General features: G+C 40.2%; 1 protein-coding gene across 7 annotated transcripts in view; it reads right to left on the bottom strand.

Moving 5' to 3' along the window:
• Positions 1 to 8,908, bottom strand: part of CCDC88A (coiled-coil domain containing 88A) — a 123,326-nt gene extending 114,418 nt beyond the window's left edge. For 6 of the 7 annotated variants that reach the window (XM_082426227.1, XM_082426228.1, XM_082426229.1 and 3 more), the window contains exons 1-2: positions 8,000 to 8,908; positions 7,800 to 7,900 (exon numbers count right to left, since the gene is read on the bottom strand). In XM_082426227.1, coding sequence (XP_082282353.1) covers positions 7,800 to 7,900; positions 8,000 to 8,062 — 164 coding nt within the window. In that variant the 5' untranslated portion in view covers positions 8,063 to 8,908. The remainder of the gene's footprint in view (positions 1 to 7,799; positions 7,901 to 7,999) is intronic. The other variant, XM_082426225.1, reaches the window with a different exon arrangement.
• Between the last annotated feature and the right edge of the window lie 4,507 nt (positions 8,909 to 13,415).

The raw sequence follows: 13,415 nt of genomic DNA, 5'->3' as shown, positions 1-13,415 counted from the left end.
TCCCACTATTTGTGTCTCCTATTCACCCGATTGCTCCTACTCAACTTTCATGTCCCAATTCAAATTTTTCTCCTCCAAGAAGCCTTTCCACCATGTAAATAATCACCTCTCTCTTTGTGCCAACACTGTACCAAGAACATAATTCCACTACATAGCACATATGTCACACTGCAATTTGTTTACAAGCTTGTCTCCCTTACTAGTGGGCAAAGACCATGTCTTACTCGGCATCACATCCCCAGCACCTAGCAGACAGTTTGTCATATAGACTTTGTTGTATAGTAAGCACTCAGAAACTATTAAATGAATGAACTGATCTTTGAATGAGCCATCCTTTCATTCTTCTCACTAAGTACTGTATCTATAGATCGTGGCAAAAGAGATCTCTGCCCTGAGCCCCACTCTGGCCTTCCTCAGGATATGCCCCTCACTACTGGGCAAGAAGTCCTTGAAAACAAGAGGACATACCCATACACTCCCCGTTCTTGATGACACTCCATTTACTGGAACTATGGAATTTCTTGTTTAAATACCTCTAACCCAACTTCAGGACCTGCGCAGGCCTCTTTCCCAGATCTGTCCTTGGGATGGACTATGCTACAGATGTGTACATCCTTGGGCCAAGGAGCAGCTGTTTGGAGTAGGGAGTACAAGAGCCTGGACCTCATGCATGCATGCAAGATGTCCACAGGCATGCACAGAGGACCTCTTTGTGGTGTCAGACAGAGCCAGGGATGGGGACAGGAGGTTGGGATCCACCTCTTCTGATACAAAACTGTGACTTTATGAATTCTAAATTCCACAAATTCTTTATTTGAATTTTAACTGTAAGGCTGTGGACAAAAATCTCAATATGTTGAACATCATCAAGAAAGTTATGGGAAACCAAACTGAAGGCTCTGTATATTCTAATACCATACAAAACCAGGGACTATGACATTGTTCTTACCACCTCAACTCAGCAAGACATAACATAGGTGGGGAAAAGATCCAATGAAGGTAATTAAAATAAATAAGGGGACAGAGGGAAAACAAAAGAAAGAAGGAGAAATAGAAGACAAACTAAAAAGGAAAACAAACTAAATTCTACAATACTAAAACTAGAGAGTATCCTCAGAATTTTGAAAATTAATAAAATTATAAAACATCTTCATTCATTCCTTTGACATTTACTGAAAACTTATGATGTACCAAATCTATGCTAGGTGCTGGTGATACATGCCAGACACTATTCTAAGTGCTGGTGATTCATAACATAAAGTCTCTAGCCTCCAAATGCTAACTCTCTAGTAATAATACCACTTTAACAATTTAGTAAAGGTAGATAAGGGATCATAGGGGAGAGAGCAATTAACTCTGCCAAGGGACTTCACAGGGTATTAAAGGATGAGGAAGAATTTGCTAGGCAAAAAAAGGGGAAAGGGCAGTCTAGGGGAAAATAATTATTTTAATAGAAATAAAAGATATCAACAGCTAACATTTATTGAGCACTTGCTATATGCTAAGCACTGTGCACAAATCATTCTATTTGATTCTTATAATAACCCTGTGATTCTCTTTTTATCCTGTTTATAAATGAGAAAATTGAGAAGTGAGATGACACCAATAGAGATCACACAAAACGAAGCTGTGAAAGATCATGACTTGTTTGAGGAAACATAAATATCAATAGGTAGGTATGGTATAGCACAGGATAATAATAATGACAAAAACCAGCACTGGGGATACAGCGGTCAACAAAACAGAAAACAGATACTCTCCCTGCCTTAGGAGAGATTATGTCTACTCCAGGAAGGAAACATTATCTCCCATCTTAGAGATGTAGGAACTGAGATTTAGAGATGTCAAGTAAATTGTTTAAGGTCACACACCGTGTGTGTGTGTGTGTGTGTGTGTGTGTGTGTGTGTGTGTGTGAGAAATGAAACCAACTCCATCTAATTCAAAGCCCAAATTCATTCCACTTTACCAGATAGCCTCTCTATTATTCATTCATTCAAGATAAGTGTATCAAGAACCTACTGTGTGTCAAGCACTGTGTTTGGAACAGAGAGATAAAAGATAAAGTCCTTGGCTTCAAGAAATTCACAGGTTAGTCAGTAGAGTCTACCTAACCAAGAACTGATATTACCAAGGTATATATAGGGTCCTATAGAAGCACAAGGAGGAGTACTATGCCTAGGATGAGCCAGGGAATGGCAGCGAACTTAAAGAAAGCAATAGTAAGAAGGTGAAAGAGTGTTCTAAGGAAGGGAAGAGTGTCTAGAAAGGCACTGAGACATATGAGAACACAGCTTGTCTTTGGGAACTCTACGTTTGCTCAATCTTAGGCTATGCACTGAGGATTGGTACCATGCAAAGATGAAAACAGAGAATTAGGGAGCAGCCAGACCTCAAAGGAGTCTAGACACTCAAGTAATGAGTTTACTCTGAGGGCAGAAGAAAGCTACTGAGCCATCTTAAAGGTAGGAGTGACATGATAAAATCTGTGTTTTAGAAAATTTCACGTGATCACAGATGAGGAGACAACCTGAAGGAGGGCAAGCCAAAGGTAAGAAAATCAGTCAGGAGCTACTGCATTAATCCCAAAGTCAGGGACACATCTGAGAAATGTTTGGGAGGTAAATCACAAAACCTGGTAGTAAGACAGCAACTCTGATTACATCATGAGTGTGTTATTAAAGAAGCAAAACAGGGACTTTCCTGGCAGTCCAGTAATTAAGACTCTGGGCTTCCAATGCAGAGGGCGCAGGTTCAATCCCTAGTTGGGGATCTAAGATCTCACATGCCGCGTGGCGTGGCCAAAAAAAAAAGCGAAACAAAACTAAACAAAAATTGTATGAGAGAGACCATACCAAAATTCAGAGTTAATGCCATACCTGGTAAGACAACTTATATATTTTATAAGTCACTTTGGGGTTATTATAGTCATAAAGTTAGCACAATCTATTTTTGAATCTTAAGTACTGATAGAATGAAGGAAGATTTCTCAGTCAACTTCCTCTATTCAATGGCTCCTTTAGGTACACTTTATGAAGCTGTTTCTCAGGAAATACTTAAGCAGAAGTTGGATGACCATGTGTCATATAAGAATGATTTTCATAGATGATTTTTAAAGTCCCTTCAAATTCAAGATTCTAAAAGAAGAAATGCCATAACAAGTATATCACAATTACTACATTATTCAAGTAGAGATTTCTATAGCTATCTAATGGGGTTGAATCATAGAAAGTAATTCCAAATATTGTTCTGATACTATTAACAATTTTTCCATACTTAAAACTATAACATATCCATATTTTCAACTGCTTAGGTAATATGACTAGGATTATGAAATCAACTACAATGTCACAAATTCCTTAAAAATTCGTAGCAAGTAATATTCTACATTGGTTGCAAAACTGCATGACATCTCAAACAGGAAAATGATTATTTCCCCTTCACTGTCACCAAGCCCTATGTCTGATAACTAGCACTGAGGAAAAAAGATTTCATTTGGTTGAAGTAGGAAAATGCCCTGCAGCATGCAGAAGAGCTGGCCCATCATTCCAGATCTCTAAATAGCTTCCTCTTCCCATTAGTTAAAGAGAACTGATGCCATGTCACAAGCTCTTACAGAGATTCTTTGATTCAGGAGCTACTCAGTGAAATCCAGGATTCATCTCTGAATACACTGAATCCCAAATCAGTGAACAGACTCTGAAATTATAAGGCAGAGTCATAAACTGGCACGAAGAAGTCAGCTCTTTACTTTCAAATTCTAGGTCAAAAATAGCAAATTCAGAGTCACTAAACTAACCAATATTCTTACTCTTAAAAAACTCTTTAGACGAAAAAAAAATTCTACCATAGGGATCCTAAACAAAATTCTACGTCACATCTGAAAGCAGGAACACAAGACTGGCAGGGCAAAAATGTAATTGTAAGTATATAAACAGATTTCTACTTCTAGCCAACATGAAATAAAAGGAACCAAATTTACCCTCCTGCCTGAAACAACTGGGAAAAAAAAAAAGACAAAACATATGAAGCGTTTTTCAAAACAGTGGTCATCAGGCAACAAAGGACAGTAGATCCCTGATAAGGGGTAAACATACAAGATAAGTCCTACAATTGCCCCAGTTTATTGCCTTGAAAGAGTTTCTAGGCCACAGAACAGGAATGGGGAACCTATGCAGAGCACACACAGTGGTCTCCCTGAGTTGACGAGACAGAACTTAGTATGGAGACAGCAAGGTGACTGTCATATACAAAGCAGAGTACCTAAGAGAGAGCTGCAGAGAAAGATCCAGAGATCTACACAGGGTAACCCTCAAGTCTTCAGCTGAGTACTTGTAAGTATATACGTGTGAGGAAACTACACACGGACAGTGAAAGAACCACCAAAAAGGATTACAGGGACACCACCCAGAGCTCACACAGGTCCGGGAATAGTTCCTGTTCCCACCAGCCAGAGTACTCAGAAGGGTTTTGCCTCAACAGTGCAACAAAGCAAAGTGGTACTGCCTAACACAACTTAAAAGCAAGATCTGAAAAGATCACTGTTTCCAAGTAACTTAACTGCATTCCAGAACAAAGCTCAAGAATATTTTTAATGGGATACAAAAATATCCTGCACCCAACAACAAAGTAAATTTTCAAATGTCTGGCATCTAATCAAAAATTACCAGGTATGCAAAAGCAAGAAAACACAATCCATAATGAGGAAAAAAATCAATCAAAACCAATCAAGAAATGGCACAGTGCTTCCCTGGTGGCGCAGTGGTTGAGAATCTGCCTGCCAATGCAGGGGACACGGGTTCGAGCCCTAGTCTGGGAAGATCCCACATGCCGCGGAGCAGCTGGGCCCGTGAGCCACAACTACTGACCCTGCGCGTCTGGAGCCTGTGCTCCGCAACAAGAGAGGCCGTGAAAGTGAGAGGCCCGCGCACGGCGATGAAGAGTGGCCCCCGCTTGCCACAACTAGAGAAAGCCCTCGCACAGAAACAAAGACCCAACACAGCCAAAAATAAATATAAAAATAAATTAAAAAAAAAAAAAGAAATGGCACAGACAGTACAAGTAAACATGAACTTTAAGCCAGTTATTATTGTATTCTACATGTTCAAGAAGCTACAGAAAAGACAAAGTATGAAATCTATACACATGCAAGATATAAAAAAGACTGAATTTTTAGAGATGAAACTACAGTATCTGAAATGAAAAATACACTGGATGGGATTAACAGCAGATTAAACATTACAGAAAAAAAGATTAATGAATTTAGCAAGATTATCCAAAGTGAAACAGAGAAAAAAAGACTGAAAAAAAAATTGAATGGTATATCAGTGAACATCGAGCAGCCTGATATACATATAATTGGACTTCCAAAAGGAGGAAAGGAGGCAAAGAAAGGATATATATTTAAAGAAATAATGGCCAGAATTTTTCCAAATTTGATAAAAACTACAAAACCACAGATCCAAGAAGCTCAATGAACTCCAAGCACAAGAAACATGAAGAAAAATACACATGCTGCATTTACAAACGGTTCTCGCTCACAAATTCTACAACCAAATGTAATCTAGAAATTACTCAGACTGAAGCTAACTTTTAGGTTAACTTACTGGGTACAATTTCAACTGACAATTTAATAGAGTATATTAAATCAAACATTAATTTGAGCAAAGTGCTTAACAGAAATCTTAATGATTTCAAAATTAGTAAAATATAGCTTTTAAAACAATGTGTATTTTGTTGCCCTATTTGGTAAATAATTAGGTAATTTGTGTTGATCTTATTTTAGAAAGATAGTTTTTAAAAAGCTAAAACATACGTCTTCCTTTTTAAAGTTTTCTTTTCCTTTAATTTTTATATAGGTCATTCAGAACAGAATTAGGACACTGAAAAAACTTTTAAAGAAACTGAGAGGTGGAATTGAAAACAGAAGCAGATTTGAGGTTTGGAATGGAGCTGCTCCTCCCGAAAACACAACCTGGCAACCACTATTTTGGAACACCATTACTTCCAAAATATAGACACATATATATTCTAAGTATAAAGCTGTACCCAAAGTGGAAACAAGCTGAAGTGTCTGTTTTTAGCACCTTGGGTAACAATTTAGGATTCAAAAAAATCTAAGTATTTTTTGGAAAAAGAATCATTCAAATAAAAACCATTAAAGGGGAAAACTAAAGTAATGTATTTTCCTATTTTTGTGAGCACACCTGTTTTTTTAGGGTTCAGCATACAAATTCACAATCTTCTGTCTACAAACAAACAAGAAAAGAGACATAGGGGAACAAGTTCTGAGTATCTACTGTAATGGCTACCCTTCCTGTCATTTGTGTTCCCTAAAATAGAAGTCAGTTTAATTATTCTACCATTTTGCTTGGGAAATAGTGGGATATTTCAAAGATTAAAGATAGTTCCATGGGAGAGCAGCCCAAAATATATTTATTATCCCTGGAAATAATTAATGTCTACATTCCCTTTTCCTTCTTTAAGAAAAAAAATATACATACACGTTCAGATAACATATATTTCTTTGGGTGCCTACACAAATAAAACACTTTTGGAAAACATGTAGTAGTATAATACTTCCCTGTAGGATCAACACATTCATGAAAAATAGCACAAAAATCTCTTTGAGCATATAGACTACGAGTCTCTTTGAGTACACAGACTGATAAGTTTACCAGTGGAACAGTTATTTATGGATTTGACTTATACCTACTTTTAAGTAGAAAAATCTAAAAAGAAAACAAATACCAAAAAAAATACAGAATTGATCATTTACATGTTAGGTTATTAGTCTATTAACAGTAGATTTATTCTCTGGTGACAATTATTTATTAATAATGTACTAAATTTCCAAACATATAAAACATAAGAATGTCCTAAAATTGAAAGTTCCAAACTACTCTTGTAATCAGTTTGTATTCAAGACAAATAAGGCTAAATACACATTATTTTGAGCACAACTGTAATATTCACTACCTTGATGTGCTGAGAATGCACATATACTACAATAACTATGATAAAAATGGAGCTTTGATTTCACTACCAATATGATTTCGATATTCAATTGCTACCTCAAAATCACTTTCCTACTTAATTTAAACCCAATATCAAGAACATAAAAGACAAAGATTTGCCTACTAAATCATCAGCCAGTTGTCATCAAGATTTCAACCACCTGCATTTCAAAACTAGCTCTAAGAATACCTTAAAATGATTCCCCAAATATTAATCTACTAATTCACACAATAAATCACCTAATCAGACTTTAGTCATATGCATTTAAAGTACTTCCTACAGCAACAGTCCTCACCAATCAGAACTGTTGTTTGAAATTCTTTCCTCTGAAATCTGTTATTACTTCACCAGTTTCAAATTTTGAGCCATTTATTTTTAGACACAAAGGTTAATAAGAAACATTTCTGCACCAAATGCACATAACTTCACAGTAAAGCCTTTTTCCCCCCTTAGGAAACTACTGTAATTCCCCTCCTCATTTTACCAAATTATCAAAGAGGATACAATGTGGTTTGGATTTCAGCACTGAAGACAATAAGTGACAATACATGATTTGCAGAATGAAAAATTAAAGTTTCACAATTTTAACACGTATAATTACTGGCTTGTGATAAATGGGCTGGGTATGTAAGATTATCACTCCTTTCAAGGTCCAATTCTTAAACCACCTGAATTTTTCTCGCCAAAAAACTAAATTAGGATCTTAAAACATAAAGCCTCTAAGTTCACAGTATGCAAGTTTAAAAAAAAAGTTGCCTAGAAGAAAAAAAAAAAGAACACTTACATTTGGAGCATGACTTGGTTCAAGAACACCCCATCCACCAAAGCCACATATTCATCCAGGTTGGTCCCATTTCCTGCAGCCAGAGGTCCAAACGTTTTAACCTAGAACAGAATGATGATCATCACGACACGAACGCCCACCTCCATCTCTGCAGCCACAAATAATGCAGCAAAATATACAATAAATAACACCCCACTTACCCAAGTGACCAAAGGGCTGGTCATGAACTGCTCCAGAAGGGGAGTAAAAATCTCGTTCTCCATTTTACAGAGAATGTACTTGAAAAAAGGAACTACCACAAAAATAACCCTAGGGAATTGGTCACTAAACGTCGAAGAAGTAAGTAGAAATCAATGAAAGTCCATTTTGGCACTGGAAGAAAATCCCATCGTGGAGGGGAGAAAAACGCTCCCTCCTCAAAAAGCACCCCAGAGGGAAACGAGCCGAAATCCCGAGAAGTGGCTCCGACAGCAGCCACGAGCAGCAGCCTGCCCTGGAAATGTCTGTACCGGGCGAGGAGGGGCAGAGAAAAGGCATCTGGAGGAGGAGGAGGAGGAAGGGAGAAGGGGTTGGAGCAGCAAGACAAAAAGCCCGTCAAGGTTGCCCAGCTCCTGGAGGAGCCAGACCAGCGAGGCTGCCCCCAATGAATTAATCCACCGTGGGCTAAATGAAATCCCACGTTAGCTACCACGTTAAGGGTTGCGAGCGGCCGTCAGACTTGACCTCCGCGTTCCGCTCCACACGTTTCACCCACCAGTGGGCATGGAGCCGCTTTGACCCGCGGAGCCTCCCCTGCCCGCAGCCCCTCACCAACGACAGGCAGGGCTCGCCCCTTCCCACCGACCGCACACCATCCCTCCGCCGACCTCGAGCCTCGCCGCCTGCCCCCTTCCCCTCCCAGGGGGTGGGGGCTTGAATGTGTGTCCCTAACCCCCCAGTTTCCCGAGCCCCGCCAGCCTTTTCAGTGCGCCTCAGGGAAGCCCTGGCAGAAAATCACCGCCGCGTTACAGCCTCCTTCTCCGCCCTCTCCGGAGGAGCCAGAGTAACGGCCTCAGAACCGCATTGCCGCATCACACCCCGCTCCCCGCCGCCCAACCAGCGCCTCCAGCCCGCCGTCAAAGGGGCGCGCTGCTCCCTCCGCGCCCATATCCTTCCGCCGACTCCCCGCCCCTCCCGCGCCGCAGCCTCTGGATTGTGGGAGAAGAAAACCGCTGCATGAGCGCGCTCCCCAGCGCGCGCGCCCCCGGGCCGGCCCCGCCGCCGCCCAGATCTTGGCGGTGGGCGAGGCGTGGACGCGCGCTCGCTGCGGCTGCTTCGGTGGCCCGCGACTCGCTCGCGCCCCGGACTATTGCCAGGGCCTGGGGGGCGGGGATAGGGAAAGGAGAGGAAGGGGTCTGTCTGCTCCCTTGCTCATGCCTAATTATGGTTTATTTCCTCCCCGAGTGCCTTCTTTGATGTGTGAAGGAAAGGGAACGAAATCCCTCTCTTTTAAACATGAGGGATGCAGACAGCCTTTTTCGGACAGTTTGATCTGTTGAGCGTGCTTTCGCCAGCGAAGCGGAGTAGGAAAACTCACTGCAGTAAATAGCAAAGGAGGGACTTGGGCCGCAAACTCGTTTGTTTTCCTTTTTGTCTTCTTCTCCTTTAAAAAATCCAGTCCATGAAAGCATGCATGTTCTTCAAAGTTGCAAGTGAATGTAGTAGGATTTTAAACAACCAAAGCTGTCTTTCAACTTGTTGGTGTTCCCTAACTGGAGCAAACGTGATTCAGACATTGTTGTTTGACTATTTGGTGATTGAAAAAAATCCAAACAAAATCAAGAGCTACTAAGAGGAAACATTTGGAAGTCATCCAAGTTGGGTGACAAATAAACAGATTACATATTTGTCATAAATCTCAATGCTGTGCACGACTAGAACCATCAAAGTAATTTTAACTGTTCCCCAGCAAAATCAAATGTTACTCCTCCTCATTTTGAAGGAAAATAAAAACCTTTTCCCTGAGACAGAATGACATGCAAAACAAATTTTTTTTGAGAAAATATAGTATTATAGTTTTACAATGTGTGCTGCTTACATTTACATCTACTTTGAGTACTTATATTTTAAGTTAGCAGTAGAACTGTTTTTGTCGGACTTACCCGGTGGCACAGTGGTTAAGAATCCGCCCGCCAGTGCGGGGGACACAGGTTCGAGCCCTGGTCCGGGAAAAATCCCACATGCCGCAGAGCAACTAAGCCCGTGTGCCACAACTACTGAGCCTGTGCTCTAGAGCCTGCGAGCCACAACTTCTGAGCCTGCATGTCACAACTACTGAAGCCCACACGCCTAGAGCCCGTGCTCCGCAACAAGAGAAGCCACCTCAATGAGAAGCCCATGCACTGCAATGAAGAGTAACCCCCCGCTAGCCGCATTTAGAGATAGCCCTCACGCAAAAATAAAGACCCAACGCAGCCAAAAATAACAAAAAAAAAATGTTTTTATCATAACACTGAATTAAGAACAGCACAATTTCTTAATTAGCTTGTTGAGAGCCTGGGTTCTAGAGTCTTCTGCGGGATTCAAATCCAGGCTCAGATACTTACCAGCTGTGTGAGCCTAGGCAAGTCTCTCAACCTCTCTGCACTTCACTTTCTTCATGTGTAAAGCAGAGTTAAATTAATAGAGTTAAATTAAATGGCAACCTATAGTAAGTGCTTTATAAATGTTATCAGTGTTGTTTTCATCATTATTCCCCTCAAATTAAGAATCTTGAGGAAAAAACTTGAAATGTAACCTCTCTTACTTCGGTTGCAGGAGAAGGCCTCTTGCTTTGGAGAACAGAGAAATCATCTTAATTAAAATTAGGATGCATTCATGTGGCACTTTGCTAGGTGGTATACAGAGTAGAATCTTGTATTGCCCTGGCCAGTACACAAGCCTTGGGTCATCCTGGTTGCTAGCAATTCTTTTCCTTCTGCTCTTGATGACTCTTTCTTAATCACAATCCTTTATTTGGAAACACGGACGAAGAGTGAACAGGCACCAAGAAGGAAGCATTGCTTTCAGAAACAGCCCAATGCCTGACATGTCCACTTTTCTTTGTAATCCCTCAGAAGCTTCGCTAAACAACATGGAAGTGTTCATTGCCTATAACGTGATTTATCTTAAGACAGACCAACCTGCTTCATTCATAAATGAAAAACCCATAAAGTTTAACACCAACTATGAGTTAAGAGCATTTTGGACAGTAATGACTGAGGGGTTAGCACAGGAGTTGTATAAGATACATTGTTTATCCTCTTTACATTTAGTAGCTAGACCTCACAGAAATCTGGATTCCCCTTTAGAACCAGATGGCCCCAGATGCTTCCTGGTCTATCTTTAGGTTTTACACACGCGCGCGCGTGCACACACACACACACACACACACACACACATACTCAACAAAGAAACATGAGGAGTTAATTGTAAAAACAGGAAGCTTTAGACCAGACTGAGGTCTGGAGTAACTTATTTGAAAACCTACCAATTCACAATTCTCTAGTTTAATAGCAGCCTTAGAAATTCTTCATAATATCTCAAGAGTACAATCAGGAAACGTCTCTGTCTGGCAAAAGACGATTGTACATTATGCACAATTTAATGGTCTTTGAATTGCAACATCCTGTAAGATTAAATCCAAAAGTTTCTTCCTATCCTCCTTTCACTTAGGAAGAGATTTCTCAAGATTTCTTCAAGGTACTTTTGTTTTGTGCTTTGTAATTATTTGTCCTGAATTCATCCCTTCTTAGAATGTCAAATTCCCGAGGAAAGGACTTTGGAAAAATCATACCCAACTGGTTAGGGTCTAACTTATTAGCTCTACTCTCTTCTATTCAGAAATTAAATAGTTGAAATGGACCATGATCCCACTTAGGAATCACTAGAGAAAAATTCTCTCCGTGTATTATAATTGAGGCTTCCCCTGGAGGTTACACATACATAACACTACCCATATACCAAAAGCACCCATGTTTACCTCCATCTTGATTTACACTATAGGAAGTGATAAACTCACCCTGAACCAGGCTCCTTGGTGACAAATATTTGCAAAGCTGATCACATCCATAAGCTAGTATAATAAAAATAACATAAAAACAGCAGCAGAATGGCACTGTTGTTTATAATAGCCAAAAATAGAAACAACCTAAGTGTCCATCGACTGATAATTTAATAAATTAAATGTGGTGTATCTATACAATGGAATATTATTTGGCAATAAAAAAGAATGAAGTGCTGACACATGCTACAACATGGATGAACCTTGAAAAACATGCTAAGTTAAAGAAGCCTATCACAAAGGACCACATATTGTATGATTCCATTTATATGAAATGTCCAGAAGAAACAAATCTGTAGAGACAGAAAGTAAGTTAGTTTTAGTCTAGGTCTGAGGAGGTTGGGAGGAAATCGGATTCATGGTTTAGGGGTGTGGGTTTCTGTTTTCTTTTCCATTTTATTTATTTTGGGTTTCTTTTTGAGAAAATGAAAATAGTCTAAATTTGATTGTGGTGATGGATGCACAATTCTGTGAATGTACTAAAAATCATTGAACTGGACATCTAAAATGGCTGAATTGTCAATTATTTTTCAAAAAAAGAATGGCATCTTTGCTTTATGAATATTTAAAAAGAAATGCTGCACCATCAAGAAATCCAATCTCTCACAGACTTTTCTTTCTACAAATTTATTTATTTTACTTATTCACTCTTGGCTGAGTTGGGTCTTCATTGCTGCATGCAGGCTTTCTCTAGTTGCAGTGAGAGGGGGCCACTTTTCATTGCGGTGCGCATGTTTCTCATTGAGGTGCGCGTGCTTCTCAATGAGATGGCTTCTCTTGTTGAGGAGCATGGGCTCTAGGCGTGTGGGCTTTCAGTAATTGTGGCACGTGGGCTCAGTAGTTGTGGCTCACGGGCTCTAGAGCACAGGCTCAGTAGTTGTGGCACACGGGCTTAGTTGCTTCACGGCATGTGGGATCATCCCGGACCAGGGATTGAACCTGTGTTCCCTGCATTGGCAGGTGGACTCTTAAGCACTGCGCCACCAGGGAAGTCCCTCTCGTAGACTTTTCAAAAGGGTCTCTAAGTCCTCTTGATCTAAAGAATAAGATTTTAAATTCACCTTAGAATATAGAAGGTATATGTTTTAATTGTCCAACATAGTTTTAAGAGAAACATAATACAATGACAGAGAGAGAGAGAAAGAAATAAGGTATGTTGCCTAACTTCTTTGAGCATCTGTTTTCTTGGCTGTAAAACAGGGATAGTGGTTTCATTCCTTACTGGACATCTGCTTAGACAGTGGACTTGTAGCTCTGTCCTGTATCTCAACTGGGCAGAGGAAAGTAAAGTTGGAAAGAGATGACAGGGCAGAGAAAGGGGTCCTCTTATCAGCCCAATTTTCAATCGTTCCTCTCAAATGCCCTAATGCTATATTCCAAACAAAGTGAACCATCGCAAATTCACCCTTACATTCCATGCTACCATCCCCTGAAATGCTCTTTCCTGATTTCTGTCAAGGTGAACTCCCAACCTTCAGGATTCCAGGGTCACTCTCTCTGAAGCATTCCTCTTCCATGGGTTGAGTTGATCACTC

Source organism: Balaenoptera physalus, assembly GCF_965194825.1.
Source record: "Balaenoptera physalus genome assembly, chromosome: 15".
In the NCBI taxonomy this organism is placed as follows: domain Eukaryota; kingdom Metazoa; phylum Chordata; class Mammalia; order Artiodactyla; family Balaenopteridae; genus Balaenoptera; species Balaenoptera physalus.
This window is presented reverse-complemented; position numbering and strand designations above follow the sequence as displayed.